The sequence below is a fragment of the Coturnix japonica genome, chromosome 19 (genome assembly GCF_054131305.1).
Source record: "Coturnix japonica strain WE chromosome 19, WE-NBRP24, whole genome shotgun sequence".
Taxonomy (NCBI): domain Eukaryota; kingdom Metazoa; phylum Chordata; class Aves; order Galliformes; family Phasianidae; genus Coturnix; species Coturnix japonica.
This window is the reverse complement of record NC_140681.1, coordinates 1,030,021-1,055,153: the sequence shown is the minus strand read 5'-3', so window position 1 is coordinate 1,055,153 and position 25,133 is coordinate 1,030,021. Positions and strand designations below refer to the sequence as shown.

The 25,133-nt window shown below is 46.4% G+C and overlaps 2 protein-coding genes across 4 annotated transcripts in view; one reads left to right on the top strand and one right to left on the bottom strand.

Moving 5' to 3' along the window:
- Window positions 1–16,378, top strand: part of LOC107322832 (matrix metalloproteinase-24) — a 43,574-nt gene extending 27,196 nt beyond the window's left edge. For both annotated transcript variants that reach the window (XM_015881336.3, XM_032448518.2), the window contains exons 6-9: window positions 8,895–9,109; window positions 10,541–10,679; window positions 12,474–12,740; window positions 13,836–16,378. In XM_015881336.3, the coding sequence (XP_015736822.2) occupies window positions 8,895–9,109; window positions 10,541–10,679; window positions 12,474–12,740; window positions 13,836–14,173 (959 nt within the window). In that variant the 3' untranslated portion in view covers window positions 14,174–16,378. The remainder of the gene's footprint in view (window positions 1–8,894; window positions 9,110–10,540; window positions 10,680–12,473; window positions 12,741–13,835) is intronic.
- Window positions 15,789–24,763, bottom strand: LOC146757744 (eukaryotic translation initiation factor 6). Of its 2 annotated transcripts, none has more exons than XM_085519437.1 (6): window positions 24,559–24,763; window positions 24,398–24,483; window positions 22,199–22,374; window positions 21,182–21,358; window positions 20,475–20,656; window positions 15,789–19,206 (listed from the first exon to the last, which is right to left on the bottom strand). In XM_085519437.1, the coding sequence occupies exons 1-6, from the start codon at window positions 24,663–24,665 to the stop codon at window positions 19,197–19,199; spliced, it is 738 nt and encodes a 245-aa protein (XP_085375563.1). In that variant the 5' UTR covers window positions 24,666–24,763; the 3' UTR covers window positions 15,789–19,196. The 2 variants fall into 2 exon arrangements, 1 of the variants encoding a protein (XP_085375563.1); XR_014935731.1 differs by having other exon boundaries at window positions 17,081–19,206; window positions 21,168–21,358.
- Window positions 24,764–25,133: the final 370 nt, after the last annotated feature.

The window sequence follows — 25,133 nt, the reverse complement described above, 5'->3', positions numbered from 1 at the left end:
ATGTCATCCTCACACAACTCTTCCATAGCCCAGGAGTTCCTAGTCAGTGCATGTGCTGCATGCTATCAGGGCTGAGGTCCAATGTGGTAATGAAAAGCCCACCAGCCCCCATCCAAGGAACAAATTAACCACTGCTGGGCAATACCACCTCTGAACAGGGTGTCAGCAGACCCTGAGCAAAAAGCAGCTTCTTCTCACCCCTTTACTCCTATGCAGCAAGCACAGGTTTCACAGCTTCGCTCACCTTTTCTAAATGTCTTCCTGTAGAGCAATCCCAGATCTGCATAATGTACATGTATGTGTGAGATAGCTTTTAATGAAACAACAGAAGGACTTAATGCAAAAGGCTGTAAGCTCCATGTGGAGACTCTGCTTTGTAAACCACCAGACCACCTTGATCTGGTGTAGGACTAGAAGTGTTTGTATTAGGAATGTTTCATGATAATGCCCTCTGAAGGTGGGAGAGGTATAGAATAATAACCAAGACCCTGATCTATAGAAAATGATTTTAATGATTGTGAGACAGAGAGGTATGTACTGCTTCATGGATTTGCAAGCCTCTAGCATACCTTCTGTGCCAAAAGAGGAGTAGTTTAATGACAGTCCTCTACAGCATTGTGATGGATGTTCGTCTCCCGAAGAACAAATACCAGAAGAGAGAACTTGGAAGGGTAATTTTCACAAGCAAAATTGAAGTACCTACTCTATGAGATCCCAGCTCTTGAGAGCAGAGTGATTCTCCCTGTGACTACTCCATCCCATCTAAAGCTTCTGCTTTAAAGGGGCAAAGAAGGTGAGTTTCTGTGCTAGGTGAGCATGTGGATGGGCAGTAGCAGGGAAGGTGGGAAGGTCCAGGTGAGTTGGAAGCAGATTGCATGCTAGCACATACAGGTGAGCCCAAGATCATGCCTTTTGAACACTTCCAGAAATCCAAATGGACTATGAGCCCTGGGCTGCCAGCAGCATGGGCATGAGTGGCATCAAATGCCGTGCAGATGCTGCCACTGAGTTTGCAGTTTGAGATGGCCAATTTTCACTAAGGTATTAGTGCTCAAGGCAGCATAACAGAGGTTTCTAAAAATGCTCATTTCAGTCTTCCTTTGGAAAGCTGTTATCATCTTTCCACCTCATTGGCAAACGGACAATACTATTGTCTTTCAAAGCAAAGAAGATGAACAGATTTTTTTCACTGTCACAAAAGAACTGGGTTGTGCAGCTGATGAGCTGACAGTATTAACTCTGTGTTATCTGTGCTGGAAGACTGGCTCATAATGGTAGAAATAGAAGTGCTGCTGTTGTTGGGGGAAATAAGGTTTCTGTTTTCTTTTTTCTTATTTGGATGGACTGATTAATCCTGTCTCCTTGTGCTCAATGAGTGCAGAGAATAGAGACAAGCAGTATCCTCATTCTCAGCAATCTTGCCTGTGTACTTACATAGCAGCAGCAGCAAAGTAACTGAGATGAGCTTCTCTTTGGGGACTTCTGGGCCTCCTACGCCACGCATTGGCCCTTCTCCAGCCATACACACATTCTGCCAGCATCCCCTGAAACAGCACAGAGTGTTCGGGGAAGCCCCCAGATCTGGAACTTTTAGATCTGTGCCACACAGTGCTATGCGTATAGGAGGACAGGAGGAGGCACACAGCAGGGATAGGCCCTGGTACCACACCTCTGGCATGCTGCAGAGAGACCAGGCTCCTTTGCTGTGTAGCATCCTTATATGTCCACATTTCTCCTTTCCAGCGTGACTCTGTTGACACCAGAAGCAAATACAGATTCATCCTCTGGTGCACCCAGAGTCTCACCTGCTTTACACCAGGTCTCCATTCCTGTTCCAAAATGGTGGTAGGGAGTACCTGCCTGTCTCCTGTGCAGTACCCAAGGCCCACTTGGCACATGGAGGTCTCTGCCATGAGGCAAGGACTCACCAGCTTTGGATCTGTCTTGGTTGTGAAAGAGCTGGCCCATGGCCATCAGCTGCCTCCTGAAAGGAGCCGACAGTGCTGCTTAGCTAAAGCAGGAGCTCTGCTTTATAGGTATAGCTGGGCATTAAATGCTTCTCTCACTGTTGAAGGTCTTTCTGTGTTTAAAAAACCCCTCAGTTTTGCATTGAAACAAATGTCAGGCTTCTTCAGGTTTTTTTCCAGAGCTAAACTGGATGCCATAGTTGGAGAATCTTGCAGAGCCCTAAGCTCTCCTGCTCCTTCTCCTTAAGGCCAGACTGAAAATTTTGGACCCTGTTTTTTCACTCCCAAAGCAGAGAACCCAGTTGCAGGGTGAGTCACCTTGCTACAGAGCACTTCTTTTGCATGGACTTCAGCCCTGGACTCTTGTCTTCCAGGTGAGTGCTCTGTTAGCTGAGTGGCAGTTGGTCATTCAGAGGAACACCTCTGAAAGCCTTTCTGCCTTTGTGATGGTCACAAGGACCCCACTGCCCATGTGCTGGCTGTACTATGGGTGCTGGAACAGTGGAGTAAGTGCTGAGCTGATGTGGGGGACTGTCTCTTGTCCCTGAGGTGTTTTGGTGGCAGCCAACTGGTTTAGTAGGACAAGGGACCTCTCTCTACTGCTGTGGGGTCAGAGCATCCCACCTGATTTTCTCACTCCCTGGCTCCTGTGGATCACACATTTTGATTTGTGCCTGAGGAGCCTCTCCCATGTATGCAGACAGCTGCCACAGCCTGGCAAAAACACTTAGCTCAGTGTTTTATTCCCCAAGCACCCTGTATTTTATTCCAAAGCCTGCCTAGAGGCGTGGTGGTAATCTTATTCTTGGAGTGAATATCAATAAAGCCCTTTGTTTGCAGGTGGATCTGACCTGAAACTAAGGCCATGCTTGGTGCTGGCAGGCTCACTCAGTGTGAGCCCTGGTGGCACCGATCCTCCAGGACCCTGCAGCAGGGTGCAGTGCAGTTGAGGGAACACTCTGTCAATAGCCGGGAGGACAGTACAATTATATTTTGTCCTCAACTATCGACACAGTGGCTCCTAAATGCCTCCTCTCTCTGTGTTATCTTCACAGGTCACCTTGGTATTCAGATGGTCTGCGACAGAGGAAGCATGAAGGGAGGAGGCTAAGTGCCAGTGGTGGAAGTCACACTCCGAAGGTGATCTGCTGTGACCCCAAAGCTTTCTGACATTTTTTTGCCTTGGTTGTGATAGAGAGGAAGAAAGTCTTCTTCTCTGCACAGTGTAAAGCTCCAGCCAGGTGCCTCTCTCCAGATCACGGTGTGCAGCTGCAGGGGGCTCCTGCCTGCTTCCTGCATGGAAGTGGCCCTGGGCTCAGTCCCCAGGGTGGGCTCGGCCCCTTGTGCAGTCACACACAACAGCTAGGTGCGGAGCTGATGGGGTCAGACCCATTGCAGACCTGTGCTAAAGCCTCTCACTTAATTTTCTCTTAATATTCTCTCTCTTGATAGGGGCCATGGTGCATGTGTGATACTTCCTGGTTAGTGATGGCAAGGTGGGCATCATCAGGTTCTGAAATAAATAGCAAGGAGCAAGTAACTCATTCACAGTCATCTCTGCTGCTAATAAAGCTGTTAAGCTCTGTCTTCAGCCATCTGTTTTGAATTAGTTAGGTTACTGTCATGACAATAACATAATAGCAATGCTTGGCAAACTCTGTAGGGTCTATTCTTCCTGGTTTTGTACCAGATTGGGCTCCAAAGTGGCTCAGGTTTTACAAGAGAGCATCTTTATAAGCAGTGAACAGACTTTGCTGCTGCTTTCTTTCTCCCTAACTGCAGAGCAAATTGTTCCCGCTGGCACTTGGAGCTGTGGGTTTCAATGTTGTATACGGACTTCCCTGTTCATTGCATGCGCCCAACTGTAGAGTTGTCTTGCACCAAGGATTATCTTCCACACTTTTATCCCTAAGTCCACACTCAGTGACAAAGTGAAGGCAGCACTTAGAAATGCAATATGTATAACTACAAACAGGAGGCAAGGCTGTAGTCAGTGTAAATCAGGAGCCCAGAGTGCATTGAGGTCAAGAAGAGAAGTGAAATGCAGCAAGGAAAAATCCATTGTTGGCAGGGAATGACAGCAAGAGCAGTATTATAAATGAAATGATGGAGTCTGCGTCCCAGCAATTTGCAGTACCTCCTGCAAAATGTGTGGGAAGCCTGGCTGTCTCCTTCAGAGCAACAGCCCAGAGCTGGTTTGGCCATTGCAGGGAATCAAAGCATTTAGTGACCCAGCTCAGCTTGTTGGTCCAGCAGAATCGTTGCTGACCTTCATCTTTCACACCTCAATCTGCAACAACTGCATCTTTCTCACAAGTCTTATGCATTTTGTTTCACTGGCATCCTAGGATTAATCAAAGCCTTCAAGGCTTATAGGTGGTATTTTAATCTTCTTCTTCTCTACTGAAGACCATGACTTTGAGTGCATACACCTTAGAGAGTTGACTGTGACTGCTGTCCTGCAGTGTGGGTGGGTCAGGCTGTAATGAGTGGTCCTCCCTTGTGAATTTGAGCCCACAGTGTAACAGAAAAAGCTCCCTGTGGAGATTTTCATCCCCATGCGATGGCCTTCAGGTCATACTCTCCCTCAGCCACATTCTCTGCTCCAGATTGCTGCCTTTGAAGCATCTGTGTGGGGCATCTCACTCATCCAGTGTCTTGTCAGGGAGAAGAGCACCAAAGCCTGAGGATGGCACCCCTGGGCCTGGTGCCTTGAAGTTGGGTGTGAGAACAGTCTGTGCTGACATCTCTGGATTTGGTTGTAGATCAAGGCTGGGCATCCTGTCAGAAAACCGAACTACAAGAATGGCCTTTAGAGTTCATTGGGAGAGATGAACCATTTCCAGTTCTCTGAAGCCAGGCTGTTAATGAAGGGCAGTACTTTTAATTCATGGGGTGTCTTTTGACTGGAATGGTTTTAGTAAGGATTGCAATGAGTCTTTCACTTCTGGCTTTTCATCTTTTTAATATTGAATATATCCAAAAACTAGCGTAGTTCCAACAGGAACGATATATTGATACATGCTACACAGCAGATGACACAAGATAGCTTCTTAGTCCTTTGTGGTGCTATGACTGTGAAACAAGAATAAGATTGTACTGGCTGCAGTCAGGAGCACAGCAGTTGGGTGTCCAGCAGGGGGTATTCCCTGCTCACAAGGAACACACAGCTCCTTTCCCCTGCACAGCCCCTTGTCTCCACTCACTGTGCATATTTCTATCCCTACTCTGGAAATGAAGCCGTTCTGTTTCCCCTCTCACTTACACTGCCAGTCTTGATAGCAGCATTTTAGATGGTAGAGTAGAAGTATTTGGGTTGGAAGGGATCTCCAGAGTCTTTAATCAAAACTCTCACCCGTAGTAGCGCTGTTGCCAACACTGCTTGCCTAATGTTGTGGCTTTCTCTGACTGAGCCTGGAAAGTCTCCGGGGCTGGAGAGTCCACAGCATCTTTGGGGCAATTTATCACAGTGCTTCTCTGCCACCCTGTCCTGTTCCTCTCTGTCTCTCCCTTGGCCATCACTGAACCAGGAGATCCCCCTCCCAGTTTGCCTCATTCTGCAGTTTCCCGGACTGTGGTTGTGTTAACCTGTTTTCTTACCCATCCTTCCATGACAGCTGAGGTGTTCTAACAATGTGAAGATACTCATCTGAAACTATCCTGTTTTGGTTTTTGTTGTTATCTTCCTCTTAACCGGATTTATTCACCGTTTAAGAAACCATGCGTTTAATTCGTGAATCTCTATTACCTCCAGTGATGCGTGTGATGTGGTTTCAGTCCCTGTCTGTTTGCTGTGTATGAGGAGCAGAATGGCCTGGACTTGTTGCTTCCTTTCTATGTGGGTCCTTCAGCAGGTGGTTTGAATACAACTCACACACACATAACACAGTGACTTATTGGTTCCCTCCTAGATTTACTCTGACAGCAGATGTTCCTCTCTGCATTGCAGACTGCTGCTCATCTCACCCTGTTTAAAGGCAGCAGTGCTCCGGGAAGCTCTCCCTGCTCTCGTGTTGGGAATTTGCTTCTAGCAGCTTTGTACAACACAAGGGTCTATCCCAGGTGTAGACTTTGTGCTGAAACTGCTGGTGGGCTCCCACAGACTGCCCAAAAGCTGTTCATGAAAACGCTCCACCATATATCAAATTCACATCAAACAAGTTTTCTTCTGATCCGCATGAGGCAACAAGAAGTGCACCTTTGTTTGAGTCAGTGCATGGTAGCAATTAGCCTCTTGCAAACTGGAGAACAAAGCACTGCACCTCAGATGTTCTGTTGCAGCGACGTGCTGCAATCTCATTTAGAAAGGTGAACTTTGCAGTGGTGTGCTGGCATAGGAATCTCATCATATACAACATGCATTAGAGATTTTACAACATTTTTGGCAGCCACAGGCTTTCAGTTTGGCAGCTGTACAGGTGTCCAATTTTCTGCCCCATTTGATTTGCCAAAGCAGGAGCTGAAGAGCATGCTCCCATCACAGAGCTGAACAAACCAGAACCATGCCTTTCAGTGTGTAAGATCAGCATGGGACCTCATTCCACATTAAGATCCTTCCTCTGCAGCTTGTCCTGCTGTACCAATGCAGTCCTACCTTCATCAGCTTTCAGCCTGAATCAGAAGTGCCAGCTGGAGCGTGATTTGTTGGAGATGCTGTTGCACATGCTATACAGCAGTGTGCTGCCTATGGTTGTTTACATCTGGGGCAGATAGCAGGAATAGTAGTAGCATGTCTGTAAGTGCAGCAGTATTTGGGGATGGCATTAGGTTGATAGAGTTCTGAGAGCTCGAAACTTACTGTGTCTGTATTTGGTAGAGAGCAGCGCTATGGATTAGTTTTAGCCTTTCCCTGTGGTGCCCATTAGCAGCTGCCATGTGCTAGATGTGCTCCAGAAGTGCATTTTCAATGTTAGTTTCACCAAAAAAGAAGGTGTTTCATGCATCTTGATGAGAACCTCAGCACTGAAATTGCAATTGATTGAGAGATTCTCTTCAAAGAGACCCTGCTACCTCGACCGAAGCACAAGTGTAGATGCTGCCTTACTGACCAGCTAACTAGGGGCTTTAACCCTGTTGGCTTCTATGGTGGGCAGTTCCTGGAAATCTTTTCTGTGTAGTATTTGGGGAAATACATCGATTATTAGCAATAGCAGTATCACAGTTTGGGAATTTGATTTAAAAAAAAACAAAACATCATGGCCTGCTAAGGTACTGGGCAATGACCAGCTGAGAGTGGAGGGAGATGAGAAATACATGAAAACAGTGTAATTTTTTCTTCAATTAATGTAGACAAATGAGCTGACAGCTTTCCAAGAGTAAAACAGAGATTCACCTAAAATATTTAGATGAGCAGTATTTGATGTTATATGGGAGCTGTTGAGTCCTGGGCTGAACCACTGATTGATCACCTTTTGAAAGGGCCCTGGTCAGTCCTGGGAGCACAGGTGGAGGCAATTCAGCTGTGGGGCCAGAAGTGTTTGAGCCTGGCTGCATCTCTCTTAAACTTCATTGAAGGACTGATAGCGCTGGGGAAGGATCTTCTTCTGAAGATCCCTACTTTGTGGAGTTTTCCCCTGTGAACCTGGATGGTGGGCAGTCGTTATTCCTTCCCTTGTAACACCTTCCTGTTGCGTTAGTCTTTTTGTCATTGCAACTCTTGTATCACCATTCCATTGCGTTGATCTTTCTGATTGTTACAAATTCATTCACTGAAGCTGTGGGATGAAAAGGAAGGTAATTGGAGATGTCATTGGATAAGGACAGGTCACCTTGTAGAAGTACAGGTATGCATGTGGAACTCTTTATAAAACAGCTGTAAGTCTCAAGATCTCAAAAGACATTGCAGCAACAGAAATAATTAGTCTGTTTAGTTCATTAAGGGGAATTCAGAGTTCGTCCATGTCAAGATCTATTAATGTTTAAATGATGAGAAACTAGAAATAGAAAATGGAAAAAAATCTGAATCTAGACCTGAAAAAATTCAGACAGAAGAAAGAACACAACCTTCAGAGTGCCAGGGCTTAATTACTGGAACAGATTGTTATTAATTACAGAGGAGTTCCTGTTTAAGTCTTCAGGCCCAAACTGAATGTCTCTGTCTGGAAAATGTGCTTTATCTGTAACAGAAACTTTAGATCTGTCAGAGGATTTGCAGCTGAGGGTTTCTGGCCTGGTTACACATGATGTTGGTCTAAACTGTCTGAATGGTTCCTGAATGTTGTAGACACAATTCTTCTCAGAACCTCAAAAATTAAATGTGATGACTTTTCCTGATGATGTCTTTGTTGCTATCTGTGATGACTGTCATGTTAATTATTATAGGAAACTTTTGAAAAGATAACATAGGATTTAAGTCAACACGGGAGTTTGGGCACTCAACCATCATTTTAAGTGCTGTAGTTCAGAATATTTGTCTGCAGAACTCCTCTTTGAATCCCGTGGGCGTACAGCCCCACGGCTATCTAAATCCTTACTAGTAGATTCCTTCTCAGAACACCGGCCAGACAGACACGAACAACAGGGTAACTCCCCCAGTGAGTATCAGCCTTGTCCAGCCTGCTAATGCTTTGTTCTTGTTTTGGTTGTTGTTTTCTCAATAGGCTAATCAACACTTATATTCAGTGGCTATTGTCTTTCATTTCAGCTGGGAGTGTGATTAGTGTGTATCCTCCTTGTTTTATCTGCAGCTTCCCTGGAAGGACCTATGAAAACATACTGGCTCTTCTACAGTTCCTATCCCTCGCCTGTTTTGGGACATCCTTTGTGTGTGGATGCATCTTCTTCTGCTTCTCGTTTCTAGGGAATGAGCTCTTAATTGTATATAGTTCATAAAGAACATAGAAATTCCTCACTACACCATTCATCCAATCTGTTGTCTATTAAAACCAAAAGTGTGACTTTGCTGAACATTTTTCTTTTCACTTCTAGGTCCTCCTATTGAGCCTCTGGAGCCAACCAGGCCTTTACCAACTCTTCCTGTTCGCAGAATTCATTCCACTTCGGAAAGAAAACACGAGAGACAGCCTAGACCCCCCAGTCCTCCTCTGGGTGACAGGCCATCTCCTCCTGGTACAAAACCCAACATCTGCGATGGCAATTTTAACACCGTGGCTCTCTTTAGAGGAGAAATGTTTGTTTTCAAGGTACTAAAAATTCTTGCTTGTTCATTAAGTTTTCCTTAGCTTTGTTCTGGGAAAAGACAAGAAGATATATAAAGTAGTTAGAGTCACATTTGTCATGCTCCGGAATGAAGCTCTGAGGCTGAGAAATGAGTAACATTAGAGGGAAATGTAAGCAGATTGTTTTTGTAATTTAGAAACTGTGCCTGTTGTTATTTACATGCTAAAACAGGCAGCCTGTTCTCCAAAAAGCTGACTGGGTGCATCAGCAAAGAATTTAGACATCACCACGCTGAGAGGGGAGCCAGAGGTAAAGCCAGAAAGCAACGCTAGTAATAGAGCAGGCACTGAGCCTCATGGCCTCCATGATGGCACACACCAAACCCTGGGCTTCAAGGAACACTCACTGTACTTGAAGCTCTTGGGGCGTTTGTATCAACCTTGCTCACAAGATGCAGGCAGGGAAGGACAAGCTTTGGTCAATAACTCACATTAGAGCACTTTTAATCTAGAAAACCATGGTCTTGCTCACAGCTTTCACGGTGCTCACTGGCTGTGAATATGGAGAGAGATAGATGTGGAAGGTTATCAAATGGACAAAACACGTCAGCCACAGAAAACAACTGAACCAGGCTATTCTCTTACTTTTTCTTGAGATTTAACTTTTTATAGTTTTAATTAATGATCAAAAGGGATATATAATAGATGATTGTCCTTGGGTCAAGTAGTTGAGCACCAGCTGTACTGGGACAAGTGTGACATTTCAGCAAGGAGATACAGAGGCCACTCACAAATGAGCTCATAATACTTTGAGCTTTAGACTTTCCTGTCCCTGCTCCTTATTCCTATTGTTATTTCCACCCTTTGTCAGAGCCCCAGTAATCAGCTTGGAATCATAGATTCATAGAAACACTAAGGTTGGAAAAGACCTCCAAGATCATCTACTCCCCTGCCACCAATATTTCTCCACTAACCCATGTCCCTCAGTACAACATCTGAACATTTCTTGAACAGCTCCAGAGACAGTGACCCAACCATCCTCCTGAGCAGCCCATTCCATCACCTGACCACTGTTTTGGAGAAAGCTCTGTGTACGGCCTTTCTACCCCCAGGCAGATTGACACTTTGCCAACCTGGTGTCATCTGCAAACTTACTGAGGGTGCACTCAGTCCACTCACCCAGATCATCCATTAAAGATACTGAACAGGACAGACCCCAATACTGACCCCTGAGGATCACCACTTGTGAACTTCTTGCCCCATTGGAGGACATCTCCCCCATGAAATGCTTCCTGCACTGGAAGAGGTGTTTGGCAGCACTGCAACTCTCAACCAAACCAGGACTTCTTCATTTGATGATTACAGGCTTAGCCAAAAATTAGTAATTTGGACCTGCAGCTTGATGTGACTGCAGGATAAAAGCAATCAGTCTGAAGAGCTTTCTGGTTTTCTCAGGATCGCTGGTTCTGGCGTCTGCGCAACAACCGTGTGCAGGAGGGATATCCCATGCAGATTGAGCAGTTCTGGAAAGGTCTCCCCGCCAAGATTGATGCAGCCTATGAGAGGTCTGATGGAAAATTTGTTTTCTTCAAAGGTACGGTATATTGCAGAACAAACCTACCACACCTGCTTCGCTTCACACTTCCATACCATTAAGGTAGTGAGAACAGGTTTGCTGGATCCTTCCAAGAGGGGCATTTCAAGCGACCAGTGTTTCCCAAGCCACTGACCAAGTTACCAGCTTTGAATTCTTCATCAGAGAGACAGAAAAGAAGTGTTGCTACACAGCAGAAGCAGCCCCTGTCCTTGCTTGTATGTCAGGTGTGGAGTGCTGTGGAGCAGCACAGGGCAGTGGTGCTGCACAGCCTCCTGAAGCTAGCCTCCTGCTAGCCCTTGTACCATTGTATTCAGATGCCCTCCTGCATATGCTACAAAGGGAGCTGTGTGAGTCAGTTGCAACTTGGGTTGCAAAGTTCAGCCATGAGACCTCCTGCAGCCTTGAAAAATCTCTGCTTGCAGAAGTGCCTGGGTGACCATTTGCCATGCCAGCTAAGTCATGCTCTTTTTCTCCTCCTTGCAGCACTGGCAAAGATGGTTGCTGTGGCAACACCCCTCATAAACTTTTAGTCCAGTAAGAAGGTGGGTGGTGTAAGAATACATTGAAAAGAGTGGCTGTTAGCACAGACATGGCCTTTCCTTACACATTCTTACTTCGTTTTTGCTAATGGGTGTTGGTTGTACTAACAGCTGAGCCATATATAAGTGTCCTCCTTTGCTTTTCACCTTCCGGTGTGATAGCCAGTCCTTAAAATATTCCTTAGTGTGGGCTGGCCTTGCCAGGAAACTCTGCAAAGCTAATGTGGTTCACTGGGTGTTGGCTTCCATCTGATAACAAGGGAGATGCTCCCTGAGGAACAGGAGCTGAGGCTCCCAGCTGTCTCCTTGGACATGTTTTGGCACAGATCACGTTTCATGACAGGGATGAAGGTTTGGTGCCTGGGTCAGAGGAGCCTGGGGAGACTTGGGGAAGAATGTAGCCAGCATCCTTGAGGGATACCTTGAATTCCAGCCACTGCACATTGACTGCCTGTAACAGTAACTGTTACAGGTGAGGCATCAATATGGTCTGTTGAGTTATGGAGCATGCGAGTGGCATTTAGGTAAGGTACAAGGCACTTCAGTTACAGTCCCTGTCCTTGCTCTGGTCTAAGGGAGGCACACTGCTGTTTGCTGCAGGTGGTGCAGTGTGAGCTTCTGCTGTTATATGTGTTCACATCTTTTCTGAGGTGCTGGGAAAATTTGTCAGGGGTGTTTTTCCCTAAAGAAACAAAATGCCCGTCCTTACATGGAGCCCACAGCAGCTCCTCTCACTGTGGTAGTTTCTGGAGGTGATCTGTCACTGAAAACAGGTTGTAAGCCAGAAGGGCTGGAAAGCATTGCCGTCCTCCTGTACAAAAATATGTTCTGAATTACTGCACACAGCTTCAGACCTTCAGCTCAATAAAACATTTTAAAACTAGAGAAGGATCAGAGAAAGGCAGTGGAAATGGACCGGCCTTCCTACAGGGAACAATTAAATATCCTAGAGCTCCTCAGCCTGAATGAGGGCTGACAAAGGCAGGATGTGAGAGAAGCCTTTTAAGTCAAGACTGACATGGAGAAGTTGAATGAGAAAGAGTTGTTGAACTTTCCAAACCAGGAGCTGAGGAGCACCAAATGAAATGGAGAAATTTCAGGTTTAAAATTGCAAGGAGAAACTTTTTCACATGATACAGTTAAGTATGGTACAGTTAATGTCCTCCATGCTGCGGTTCATGGTGGCTGTTTTACATTTGTATTGCTTTAAGTACAAATTCTGCACATTCATTTGTTCCCTTTTCAACTCTAGGAGATAAGTACTGGGTTTTTAAGGAAGTGACAGCAGAGCCAGGATACCCACACAGTCTCGTGGAGCTGGGGAACTGCCTGCCCCGGGAAGGCATCGACACAGCTTTGCGCTGGGAGCCTGTAGGCAAAACCTACTTCTTCAAAGGAGACAGGTACTGGAGATACAACGAGGACAAGAGAGCGACGGACCCAGGATACCCAAAGCCCATCACTGTGTGGAGAGGAATCCCTCAGGCTCCACAAGGCGCTTTTATCAGCAAAGAAGGCTGTATGTATCTGCAGTCATTCTACAGATTACATGGATAACATCTTGTCTAGCTTGGGAGTTGGGTTGCTGGATTTGGGGTGTTTTGGGTATTTTTGGTGAGGTAGGATTTGAGTATCAGGCAGCCCAACATCACAGTGGCATCTGCAAGTATGGGCAGTCAGGTTCTTCCCTTATCCCTACCCAGGCAGCTCCTTAACTGCTAAACCACATCCAGGTCTTTCGGGTGGGAAATGGACTTTTGCAGTCCCCACCTATGATTTTTTGGGGCTATGATTATGGGTTACATGTTCCTCTGTTCTCTTATCTGTAGCTAGCTCACTTGCTGTCTCCAGCCTGCATGATGTACTTTGAAGTTAGCCAGGCCCTGAGAATAGGTTTAGACCTCCACAGGTTTCCTCAAGTACATTTCTCTGTGTGGTGTGAAGTTTTCTTTTTCACTAATCACGGATGAGTAATTAGGAAAGGAATCTTGGAGTCCTTTGGGGAGATGAGGGATACTTCAGACAACAAGTGGTATAAACCATCTGCTTGTTATTAGCAGGACTAGACTGCTTCTTAACATCCAAGTCTTCCAGATTCTGTTGTCTAGAGGACTCATTTTATTTGGGTTTGGTCTCAGACTGAGAACAGAAACCCAAGTACCCGTCCAAGCAGTATCACAACCGGGCACTGACATTCTGCAGACTGCGAATAGCTTGGTGCATATTTACAGATGCTTTAGTGAAAAACAACACCACAAACTGAAGAACAACAAAAAGGAAAACAAAACAGTGCAGAACACCTTTAAGATGAGAATGCTTTAAGATGGGGAAAGTGGGTTCAGTGTTTTTGTTATTTGCAGCTTATATCTTGCTCATCAGCTTGTCTTGGCCAAGGGGAGTGGTGCTCCATGGGAGCACCCACAAGCCAAGGTTGGGGCTTCACCTTTTAATCAAGCTCCAAAAATGCCTGTGTTCTGGGATGCCCTGGATGTATGTGCTGTTGGCTGGGAGAGCTGCCACCTTGCAGCCTTTCTGGCTCTCTGTACACCTCATGCATGCAGAGTTTAATTGGTTGGAAACAGTATGGTGAGAACTATTCTGTTTTGTCTCCTAGTTTATACCTACTTCTACAAGGGGAAGGAGTATTGGAAGTTTGATAACCAGAGGCTGAACGTGGAGCCAGGCTACCCCAGGTCAATCCTCAAAGACTGGATGGGCTGTAACCAGAAGGATGTCGAGCGAAGCAAAGACAGACGCCTCCCCCACGACGACGTGGATATTATGGTGACAATAAATGATGTGCCTAGCACTGTAAATGCAATTGCAGTTGTGATCCCTTGCATTTTGTCTCTGTGTATCCTTGTCTTGGTGTATACGATCTTCCAGTTTAAAAACAAAGAAGTGCAGCAGAATGTTGTGTACTACAAAAGACCTGTCCAGGAGTGGGTATGACACAGCCGGCTGCACATCGACCCGATGAGGATATGGACAGAAAAAGAAAAGAATAAAAGAAAGCGCATTCAAAGCCTACCAAACAAAACTACTTCAGTGACTTTACAAGTTTTGGACATCCTGGGACTGAAAGCAGCAGGAAAACTGGAAAAAAAATACAGGCGGTGTGGAGCCTCGTTCCTTCTTAATGCCTCAGTCGTGTAAGTCTTGGTGTGCCATTCTCCACAGGCCCACTCTGCAAACATCAGAGACTTCAAGACAGGTTTTCTTCAAACTTCTCAGCTGTCTCGGGAAACTTCCGTCAGTTCCCTGCACCAGTGCTCCCTGTTAAACCCAGCATTCTTCAGTGTAGCTAAACCACCTCTGAACAGAACCATTTTTTTAATAGCTCTCATAAATGAATTAAGATCATGAAACCTATGAACAGGAACAATTCAGTATCGTAAGCAGAAGACATTCTGATGCTGAGCCATTCTAAGAGATCTTCTTAGTTTATTACAAAAACCAGGGAATGAACCTGGAAACAATTTTCCAATACCTGCTGGTCAGATATTTTGTACATTCATAACTAATCAACGCTGCCACTCAGCACCGTGCACGAGGAACCATTCAGCCCTCCAAGGTCAACGAGGGCCGAGCAGAAGCTCACGAAGCACCAAACCAGACACCATAATGTTACTTGGCAACATCGAGTCCTAATTGGGACAGTCCGAAGACAAAGTAATTGCGTCTAACAGCACCAATTATGGGAATACATGTTTTTGTTTTGGGAGCTGTTCATGAAAGAATGATCTCATATCACCTTAAGCTCCCATGAGCCAGAAAGCCGTGGTTACCAATGTAATGGAAAATGTATAAATGTAGACTGCACTCTGCCCTTGTTAAGATGCTGGGAAAAGGTGAATTGTTGTGACGTGGCATGTGTAACTAGATTGTGGAATTTGTACATTGGGTTTCAGGAGAATGGAAATGTTTGTTGGAGTGAGATCGTCGGTACGTCTTGCTGAATAGTCGAGGTACAGTAAGAATCAGGCCTGTCTATAAAACAAAAGCCAATCCCTGTAGATGTTTCAAACATTGTATGCCTTTGAAATTTTGTTTTTGCTCACTTCTTCACGTGCAAATGTTTGGCAAGGACCAAAGGAAGCATGTCACACCGTGGAATGAGTTCATCACTAACCGCGATTGACAGAGCCATAAAAATCAAGCAGAGGCTGAATAAATACCTGGGCCTGCAGTCAGTAACTTTTCACAGCCCCCTTTCTTACAATGATTGCTTCTGCTTATCGCTGTGACAGCTGTGCCTGGTTTGGGATGTTGTGTCCTAACCACAAGCACAGTCCCTTTTGTTGTTGACACAGATAGTCCCACTGTGTTAAATAAGAGAGGAGGTCTCTTGCAGTGCAATCTAATGGTTAAGTCCAGACCCGTATGAAAGTGCCATTCATATAAGTGTATGAACTGCTTTGCACGCCCACTGTAGGGAATAGGTGATTAGTGTAAGCCGTCTGCCTATAACTGAATGTTATTCAGTGCAATGGAAGTGCAATGCACAGAATGTCCAGGTAGTTTAGAGAAGTACAACCCCATAATATTAGCTATGAAAAAAAAAACAAACAATCCTAAGGACTTTTATTTTTTTGTCAAACATGCTGTAAGCATTTGTAGGTACAGCAGTGAGGAATGAAAAAGCAGAAAGGCTGTTTGCACTCTGAATTTCTACCTGGTGCTCAGATATTGCTGTGATGAAGCCGGGTAGCCCAATAGGTATTTCATAGCGAAGCCCACAAGGACTGCATAACACGTGGTCTCCAACTGTATTTTGTCTTTCATGGTTAATTTCTGTAGCCACAATTTTTATTGTGTTTAAGCATAGAAAGTATTATGAAGATATTATGAAATGAGCAGCTAGTAGATGCCAAACTGAATGTTAGTGAAAAAATGTGGTAATGTCTTATGATGGGTGAAGGAGTGCAAAGGACCAAATGAAATCAGAGCTACTAATTAGGCACCCCCCATACACGCTACTCCGTAAGTTGCTATGTGTACTATATATGTGGTAGAATGCACACTATGAACGCCACAGCCACATGGCACATCCAACTCATCTGTACGCTGCCATCTCTGGGACTGTGACAGCCCAAACCTTTGAGCAACTTCCAACAGCCATCATTAAAACAACAAAAAAATTACAACCTGAAGAAATGTCTGCTTTTGTTCATTTGGGTTTTTCTCCTTGTGCCCAAAGGTTGGCTTTGCTTTCCTTCAGTACTTCACGCTGAGTGACCAGCTGTGCAAGGAGCACCATGTCAGGGGCTGTAGGAAGCTCAGCTGTTTGCTCACACAGCTACACCCCGCCGTGCTGCAGCAAGGTGAGCCTTCTGCCCCACAGCATCCTCAAGGAACTGGAGAAATAGTTTGGTACCTTTTATAACTGCCTCCCAATTGACTCCTAGCGCATGCTCATCTTCAAGGTGTGGGTTACACATTGGTCTGTGATTTCTGGGGGCCTGGATCCAGATGCAAATATTCACGTAGGACACAGCTCCTTAGATTCCCATGTCCAAGCTCTTTGCTGGGATCCTGTCTGATGCTACACAAGCACATCATATGAGTTATCATCCCAGTACATCTCCCATCAGCATGGGTAAAGCATCTCCACAGACAGGTGGCCACACTGTAGTTCTTGTCCAGAAGCACAGCACCAGGACATACTGCCCACACAGGGGAGCAGGGAACATCAGCGCTTACCCAACTCTAATCCCACATGCAAGGGGCTCTTCCAAGCGTGTTCTTGGCACAACACACTGCTCTGCAGTACTGGCCATCTGGGCAGCAAGATCCAGGCACACCCATCTTATGCACAGCAGTTGCAGCTCCTGCAAAGAGCAGCCGTAAAGTACTCTATTTTGCACTCAGCATTCCGTATTGATTTATTAGTTTTTGACTAGTTTGAGTAATTTGATCACCAGTAAAATAAGTTCATTTTTCCAGGCAAGTTTAAGCATGCTGGGACATACCAACCACTAGTCAGAACAGAAGTGCTCCTCCACTCTAAGAGGGGTCAGTTGTTTCTGCTTTATAATCAGACATTAAACCTCAAAGGGATCTCCTATCTCACACCTTCCCGTCAACAAGTTGGTTCTCATCCTTACAAGAATGAGGCATCCTGAGCCAACTTTGCTGCACTAATCCACTGCCCCACCCCAACAGGACACAGCAGAGCTCCCTATGAAATCCCAGTGAAAGATCCAACCATTTACTCTAACCTTTTCCCCGTCCTCTGGCACATACGTGAGCCTCCCTCCCACAGCATTATCCACGGTCCTTAAAAGCATTTGGCACAAAACCCTGCCAAAAGCCTTCTCAGTAATTCAGAGAGAGCACAACCAAATTTCTTTAAGTCACTCCATAGGTCTCATGAGACGTGACTTGCAATTAAAGCATCCAGTTTATTGCTGGCTCACGTTCCTACTGATCCCATTCCGTATTACAGTTTCTGTCAATCTTTGCACATAGGTCCACCTTCCCAGTTTGAATTCCCACAAAGCTTTTGTTTAGAGCTGATCCTGTATTTTGGGAACCTCCCACTTCCCAAATCTCAGTGCAGGTTCCATAGGAAGTCATACACAGCACAGTTAGCAACGCCCCGTCCTTCTGCCTGCCTCCAGCACTCCTTGGCACGTAACCACCCTCACCATTATCTCAGGATCTTTCTTATTAATGGATTTGCATTTCACAGAAACTGGATTACTTTTCTTGTTCGAGCAGTTCTAACACACATCAGGATCACGACAATCCAGCATTTCTGCCTAATGATTGGAATGAGGAAGTAAAAAAACCCAACAAGCTGCACACAAAAAAGCTCAGCATTACTTATTTACAGCCGGTGATTCTGTGCCAACAGCACAGCAGCAGTCAGGTTCTTTACAATTTATTCCTAATAAGAAAGCCCTGGGAGATGACAGAAGGAAATCAGCTTCTGATTCTGAACACTGACATGGAGACAGCCAAGAAAGGCTGCTCGCTACATTAAGGGAGCCATAAATACCAGAAACTGTTAACTCTACAGCTCCTCTGCATCGCCAGCACTGCCAGGCAAGGGCAGAACTCTTCAACAGCAAGCTCTAAGTGTGGAATATACCACTGAATGCAGTAACCATTTACAACTGTTAATTAACCTTTGCCTCCAGGGTAACTCAAGATCACATGACTCAACTCTTTCCAATTTGCTGACTTCTAAGAGTTTCTCAGGGAAGGCAGCCAACTCCCATAGAGAACATTTAAGCCACCAGCAACTGCATCTTTTGCAGAAGCCTCAGACGTACCACACAGGTCTGACATTCACAGACAACAGATTGGACTCCGCTGCTCTGCAGTCACAACTGGCTGCTAAGGCCCTGGTTTGACTTCTTTGAGAAACTCCACTTTCAGTCAGAACCGACCATCTCAGAACCACCAGCCCTGTGAAAACAGCTGCAAGTCAGGGCAGGACAGCAGGAGACACCTTTGGAAATGTCTTCTGGCAAGCTGACTATTATGTTTTTCATACAGGAAATACGGGGGCTCTTCTGCCTACCTAGAGCAGAAACACCGTGAGCATGAAAAGAAAGAGTGGGCAGTACCGTATATGTGCTGAAACTGCCTGCTGCACAGCAGAATGTTAATCCTCTATTTAAGGCAAAACCATTTTCTAGTTATCAGTAACCAAAATCCAAACAAGTGAACATTGTGGGCTAATTTAAAGGCCTTGGTCAGCATCACAGAGAAAGCACAGCTGAAGAAGAAACGAAGAGCATCAGCAAAGGGATAAGAGAACATTCCACATCTGGAACTTGTGTATGTTATTTGCTATTTTTTGCAATAATATTTAGTTTACAAAACATTACAAAAACGGTGGTTTTTTGGTAGCCTCTTCCTGGTGCAAGTCCTGCAGAAACAAAGCTCTGGAGGTCTGTAATCCAAACTGCAGCTTGACTCTTCACTCCTTAGGAGCCTCTTGGATGGCACAAACCGACACTGCTCATGCCAAGCTGAAGAGACAAAACAGAAATGAGATGTAGCAGAGAAGGGCCAGAGTGCAGAACACATTTCAAAACACCGCTGTAACCAGTTCCTAATGCCCAGACATAAAGGACTGTCAGTAATTTCCCTTCCTAAAACAGAAATCTGTGAAAAGACTGGAGGAGGTCTGGCGACTGCTGACAGCCAGCTGTAAGAACATGTTTGTCAGGCTGGCAAAGGCAACATGTACACCACCTCATCCTAGCAGTTACTAAAAGCACATGTTTAATTGTGCTCAGAAACACCATGCTATTAAATATGACCAGTGAAGGGGCAGCTAAGATCTCTTTTGAAGGGCTCTTCATTCAAGAATTCCTCATTCTTTCCCTATGCCATAAAACCACTCCCATACGTAAGAGTTGGGAATTCTAAATTACAGTGCCTCGAGTAGCTCAAGAATACACCTCTAGGATTATGGCAATCATCAAATGAATTACAACCATTTAAAAGCCCAAATGAAATTAATTTTCACCCACACAGGCTCCTAAAGCCTGCAGAATTTTTTGCATTGATCAATAAATGGGAAAGATCCAACATCACCACCACTCTTGTGTCTATAAACAGTAACAGGAACTGTTACATCTCCCATGTGTGACTTCAGTGGCTTATCAGCTATGATAACATATGACAACAAAATAATTCTCATCAATAACCCAAGAAAAGCAAAGAGGAAACTGCCTTGTTTTCATCTGTATTCGACATCATGACATCCTGCAGCAGGCTGGTGGCTGAGTAGGCACTGTGTGCTGTGGAACTGCACCTCCTGTTCTCCAGCAGTCTCACCTGAGTTCTGACTCCAAGAGGAAGACGCACTGAGATGAACCAACTACTATTCCCAACTATTCCTGTCTGATCTCCAGTTCTGGTAATGGGGTGAAGGTTTCTTCCAGTTTCCAGCAGAGCAACGAGCAGCACAGTCAGAAACGTCCCCTCTCCCCCATTTTGTTTTATTTGTTAATAGGAACTCTCTCTCTTATTATTATCTTACAGTCTTCTACCATCTGTATTAAATCTTTTACCTCTCCTTATCTGAATGGGGTTGTTTTCTTTCCTTCTCCCCAACAGGGGGACAGAAGGGTGAAAGGGGCCTCCCCCAAACTCTTTTTCCTGTCACGCTTGAAGCCAGAACAGACAAGGAGAGCAATCAGCTTTGAGAAGCAGCTAGTTTTATAGCTTCCTTGTACTGAAATCCTCTCTGTTTTGATTACAGTTATATACAGAGCTGGATTTTCCTCACCTGTCAATCAAGGAATCCCTCATGTTGGTAGCAATAGTACTTGGCTGAGCTTCATTGAGCTTGAAGATGCTCTCAATGACAGAGAGCTCAGTGCTGGTTGTGTCCAACCCACAGAAGGCACACCAGTCATTTACAACCATTCCTGCTCCAATGACCTCACTGCCACGGTTTACTGTCCCAGCCTAGAAAATAAACAAAGTGACAAAAGTTAGCAGGGCATGCTGACATCAACACATTTCATTATGCTTCCTTATGCAGCCTTTAACCTCTGGAAAGAGAAATCTATGAGATTCAGAGGAAAAAAAAAACAAAACCCAAAACAACCATTACGTGAACAAGAAGCAGAGCAACCAGGGATTTAAAAATCCAACTAAGCAGACACAGGACTTCACTGCTCAACTCTTTTTCAGCAGTGCCTTTGGCCAAACCACAGACCATCTCACATTGTGTGAGTCATCTCAAATTGCATAACCCTGGCAGAATGTTTCAGAAGCAACCTGAAGGCTCTATGCAGCTTATTGAAGCACAGGAAAGATGGGAAACACGCTTCAGAGGACCGTCTTCCTTCAGGTCTTCTCCTCACCTCCCATTTGGGACATCCTTACAGAAAAAACAGTGTCTAGGAGCCCGTGAGAATGTAGAAACACTAAAACCACAAACTGGGAAGGAAGGAAGCCGTGAGAAAAAACACACCTCACAAGCCTTACCACGAGTGGGACCTGCAGCAATGAAGACAGTTCATCCTGATCCTCAATGGAAGTTTTGGGGTGCACAATTCCTCCTTGGTTACTAAATACACAGTAACTTCCTACCAGCACCTGATCTGCTACCGTTTGTCTGAAAACTTCAACCTTTAGCACATCTGCCAAGATCTCTTCTGTTTCCTGCAAACAAAGAGAACAAAGTCGTTCAGCAAAATGGTTTTGCACACATTGAAATCACAGTATTATTTCAAAGAGTAACCAGCTGGGATCCTCCCACTTTCATAACACCCACAACTGCCTCCACTTTCATAACCCACTGCAATTCCAACATTACAGAAGGCTCTCACTCTTCTGGATTAACCTGGATCCTGTTACATGTGCAGTGAGTTGGAAGCCAAGGCAACTCCACCAAACACACCCCACTGAGCAGCATTCTTCCTCTCTTCTTTCTGCCCTGCCTTTAAGTTCTTATATAAGAGCTCCTGTTTCTCACTAAGGACATATACACCACTACAGTGTTGGTAGAGACTATGGATATTGTGAAACTTTCAATAAGATCAGTGACATCTTGTAACTACTACAGTCCTGACCAGATTTTCTGTGTTCTTTACATACACGCATGCTCTTACTTCATTTTTATACATGCAAAGCTAATTGCATCTCACAGTACTCTTCCATATCCCACTCCTTTCTTTCTATAAGCACAGTTAACTACAGCATGCTGGATGCAGTATGCACACTATGTACCTAGGACAGGATCCACACCTACAAGTAAAGATAACAATAGGAAAAGAAACAGATCGACTGAAACTGAGTCATAAGTTCAAAATCTAGTACTGTAATTTCTCTCCTGAGAGGAAAGGAAACAGGGAACACGGCTTCCTACGTGATGCTAGCTCAGCTGTCAGTATAGTTCTCCTACATTGACACTACTTACAGTAATCCCCAATAGCTACAAGCTGAAACTGCAACTTAGGAATAATATCAGATGCATCCACACTGAATTCAGAAGCCACATACCCTGTCCAGATCCGGATGAACGAGAGCTACGTAGTCATTGCAGGTAGTGACATTGCCCAGCGCCGAGAGCCGCTCCTCCACTCGCTGAATTCGCACAGAATCTGGAAGGCTGTTACGGATGTGCTGAAGCTCTTGGTCTGTTGTACTGCTCGGGACCAACAGTCCGTGCCTATTCCCTAAGATGACCCAAAAACAAGACAAGGAGAAAGAAAACAAAGAGTTCCACCTTTGGGTAATTCTAAAAAAGCAAATATTTCCATCACTATGATGCTCACGCAATGGCGTGGGGCCCCTATCTGCCCTATCTGCTCTTTTCAAGCCCTAAATTCAGTCCCACAGAAATAATGTGACCATTTATTAATACAAAAGCAAAGGTGAGGGGGAAAACGAAGATGAAACAAAGACTTCAGAATATAAACAGGTAAACTGCACTACTTTTATCCAGCCTTTTCAATGGGACACACAAGGTTCTAAACAAAACACTTTGGTATGCTTTCCCCCCAAGAGACACTGACCATCCCCATAAAGCCTACATGTTGTGCTCGCTTTTGTTCCTTTCCTTTAGCAAGGCTGTAAGACTGTGTGAACAGGCTGCCCAGAAACAAACAGCAAGCACCAAGTGTGCTCTACTAAACAGCCAGGCAGTGAAAGACCTCTCTTTGCCCTTCACATCTGGAATGCTCCCTCCAGCAATGTTTCTGAATCACTGACCTCCCAGTGAAACAGAGCGGCTTCTCCCTGCTTACTACAAAAACCAATTTATGCACATCACCGACCTCTCTTCAAGTCCTGACCAGCAGGCACTCCCTCTAACCCTATTTTTGGTGGCTGCTTTATTGTTGGGTTTCGTTTGTTTCTATTGGCCAGGCTTGATTTTTATTTTATTTCACTACATCAGTGGATCAGGGAAGAGGCCTCTGATGTCATCTATCTCAACTTCAGTGAGGCCTCTGACACAGCTGCCCACAACATCCTTCTCTCCAAATTGGAAATATACAGATTTGATGGGTGGACTCCTCAACGGACAAAGAACTGACTGTGGGATCAAGTCCAAAGAGCAGAGGTCAATGACTCATGGCCTGGATGGAGTTCAGTGATGAGTGGTGTCCCCAAGGGGCAGTGCTGGGGCAGATACTCTTTAGTATCTTAATCAGTGACACTGACAGGGGAGTCGAGTGAACCCTCAGCAAGTTGGCTGACGACATCAAGCTGCAGGGTGGGGGCAACATGCTCAAGATGGAATGTCATCCAGAGGGACCTGCACGGGCTGAGCAATGCACCCAGGTGAATCTCTTGAAGTTCAACAAACCCAAGTGTGTGATCTGGCACCTGGGTTGAGGCAACCTCTGTTACCAATACAAGCTGGGGGATGAAAGGACTGAGTGCAGCCCTGCCAAGAAAGACTTGGGGGGCACTGGGGGATTGGAAGCTGGTGGGCACAAAACTGTGACAGCTGGAAACTGCCCGCACAGCCCAGAAAGCCACATGTATCCTGTGCTGCATCAAAAGATGCAAGTTCAGGAGAGTATGGGAGGTGATCCTGCCCCTCTGCTCTGCACTGAGGCCTCACCTGGAGTACTGTATCCAGAACAGTACAGAAGAGCCTTAAAAATCATTGCCAGCGATGGTGGTGAGGCACAGGAAGAGCTGAGGTTACTGAGGGATGTGTTTTATGGCCCAACCCTGGAGACTTCCAAGGCGAGGTTGGATAAGGCCCTGGGGTAGCTGATCAAGCTGTAGCGTCCCCGTTCATTGCAGGGGAGCTGGCCTCGATGGCCTCCAGAGGTCCCTTCCAACTCTAAGGATTCTACAATCTTCTCCAGCGTTACAACATCCCTACGGTGCGACCAAATAAACCCCCCGAGGACGAGGAGCGCCGCCGTCTCCCCGCGCTCCGCACCGCACTGCGGGTCTCTCGGGGCGGGCACGGCCCCGCCGTCCCTCCGCTCCTCCCGGCCGCGGCCGCTCACCCCCCCCCCCCCCACACACACACACTCACCCACACGTACTCACACACACACCCACACCCACACACACACACACACACACACACACATACTCACACACACACACACACACACTCACACACATACTCACCCACACACACACACACACACACACACTCTCACACACACACACTCTCACACACACACACACACACACACACACACACTCACCCACACACACTCACATACTCACCCACACACATCCTGCCGATGATGCGGCAGCCGGCGATGGAGGCGTGCACCACCGGGACGGTCCCGAACAGCTCCCCCTCGAACACGCTGCAACAACAAGGCGCCGTTAGGAGCGGGCACAGGGAGCGGGCCGGGCTGGGCCGGGCCCTCGTGGCTTCTCACCTGTAGAAGTTCTCGGAGCCGCCGATGGCCACCAGGCAGTAGGCGTTGGTCAGCTTGGCGAAGCAGCCCAGCTCGTTGTTGTTCTCGAAGCTGGCGCGGACGGCCATGGCTGCGAGCAGGCACGGACCGACGGACCGGCGGACAGATGCACGACCGGGAGCGGCGGCCGCGGCCAACCCCACGCGGCGAGGCCGCTTCCGCTTCTGATGGCGGAAGGAGCGGGACAGAGCGGCCCCGGGAGCCAGGAGGAACAGCGCCCCCTGCGGGACGGGAGTTGCTGCTTCCCCGCCGCCCGGATGGACGGGAGCCCTCGGCACCGCACGGGAGCGGCTGCAGGAAAACGTGCAGCGTCAGCTGCCGTGTGCTGCTCCGTGTGCTGCTCCGTGTGCTGCTCCCAGCCCCGCCTGCAGCCCACCGACCTGCCGTTCCAGCCGTAGCCGCAGTGCCGCCCAAGGGCAGCCGCCGCCAGTGTCTTCGTGGTGCGGCACGGCACGGCACGGTACAGCACAGCACGGCACGGTACAGCACGGCACGGCACGGCACAGCACTGCACGGCACAGCACTGCACAGCACGG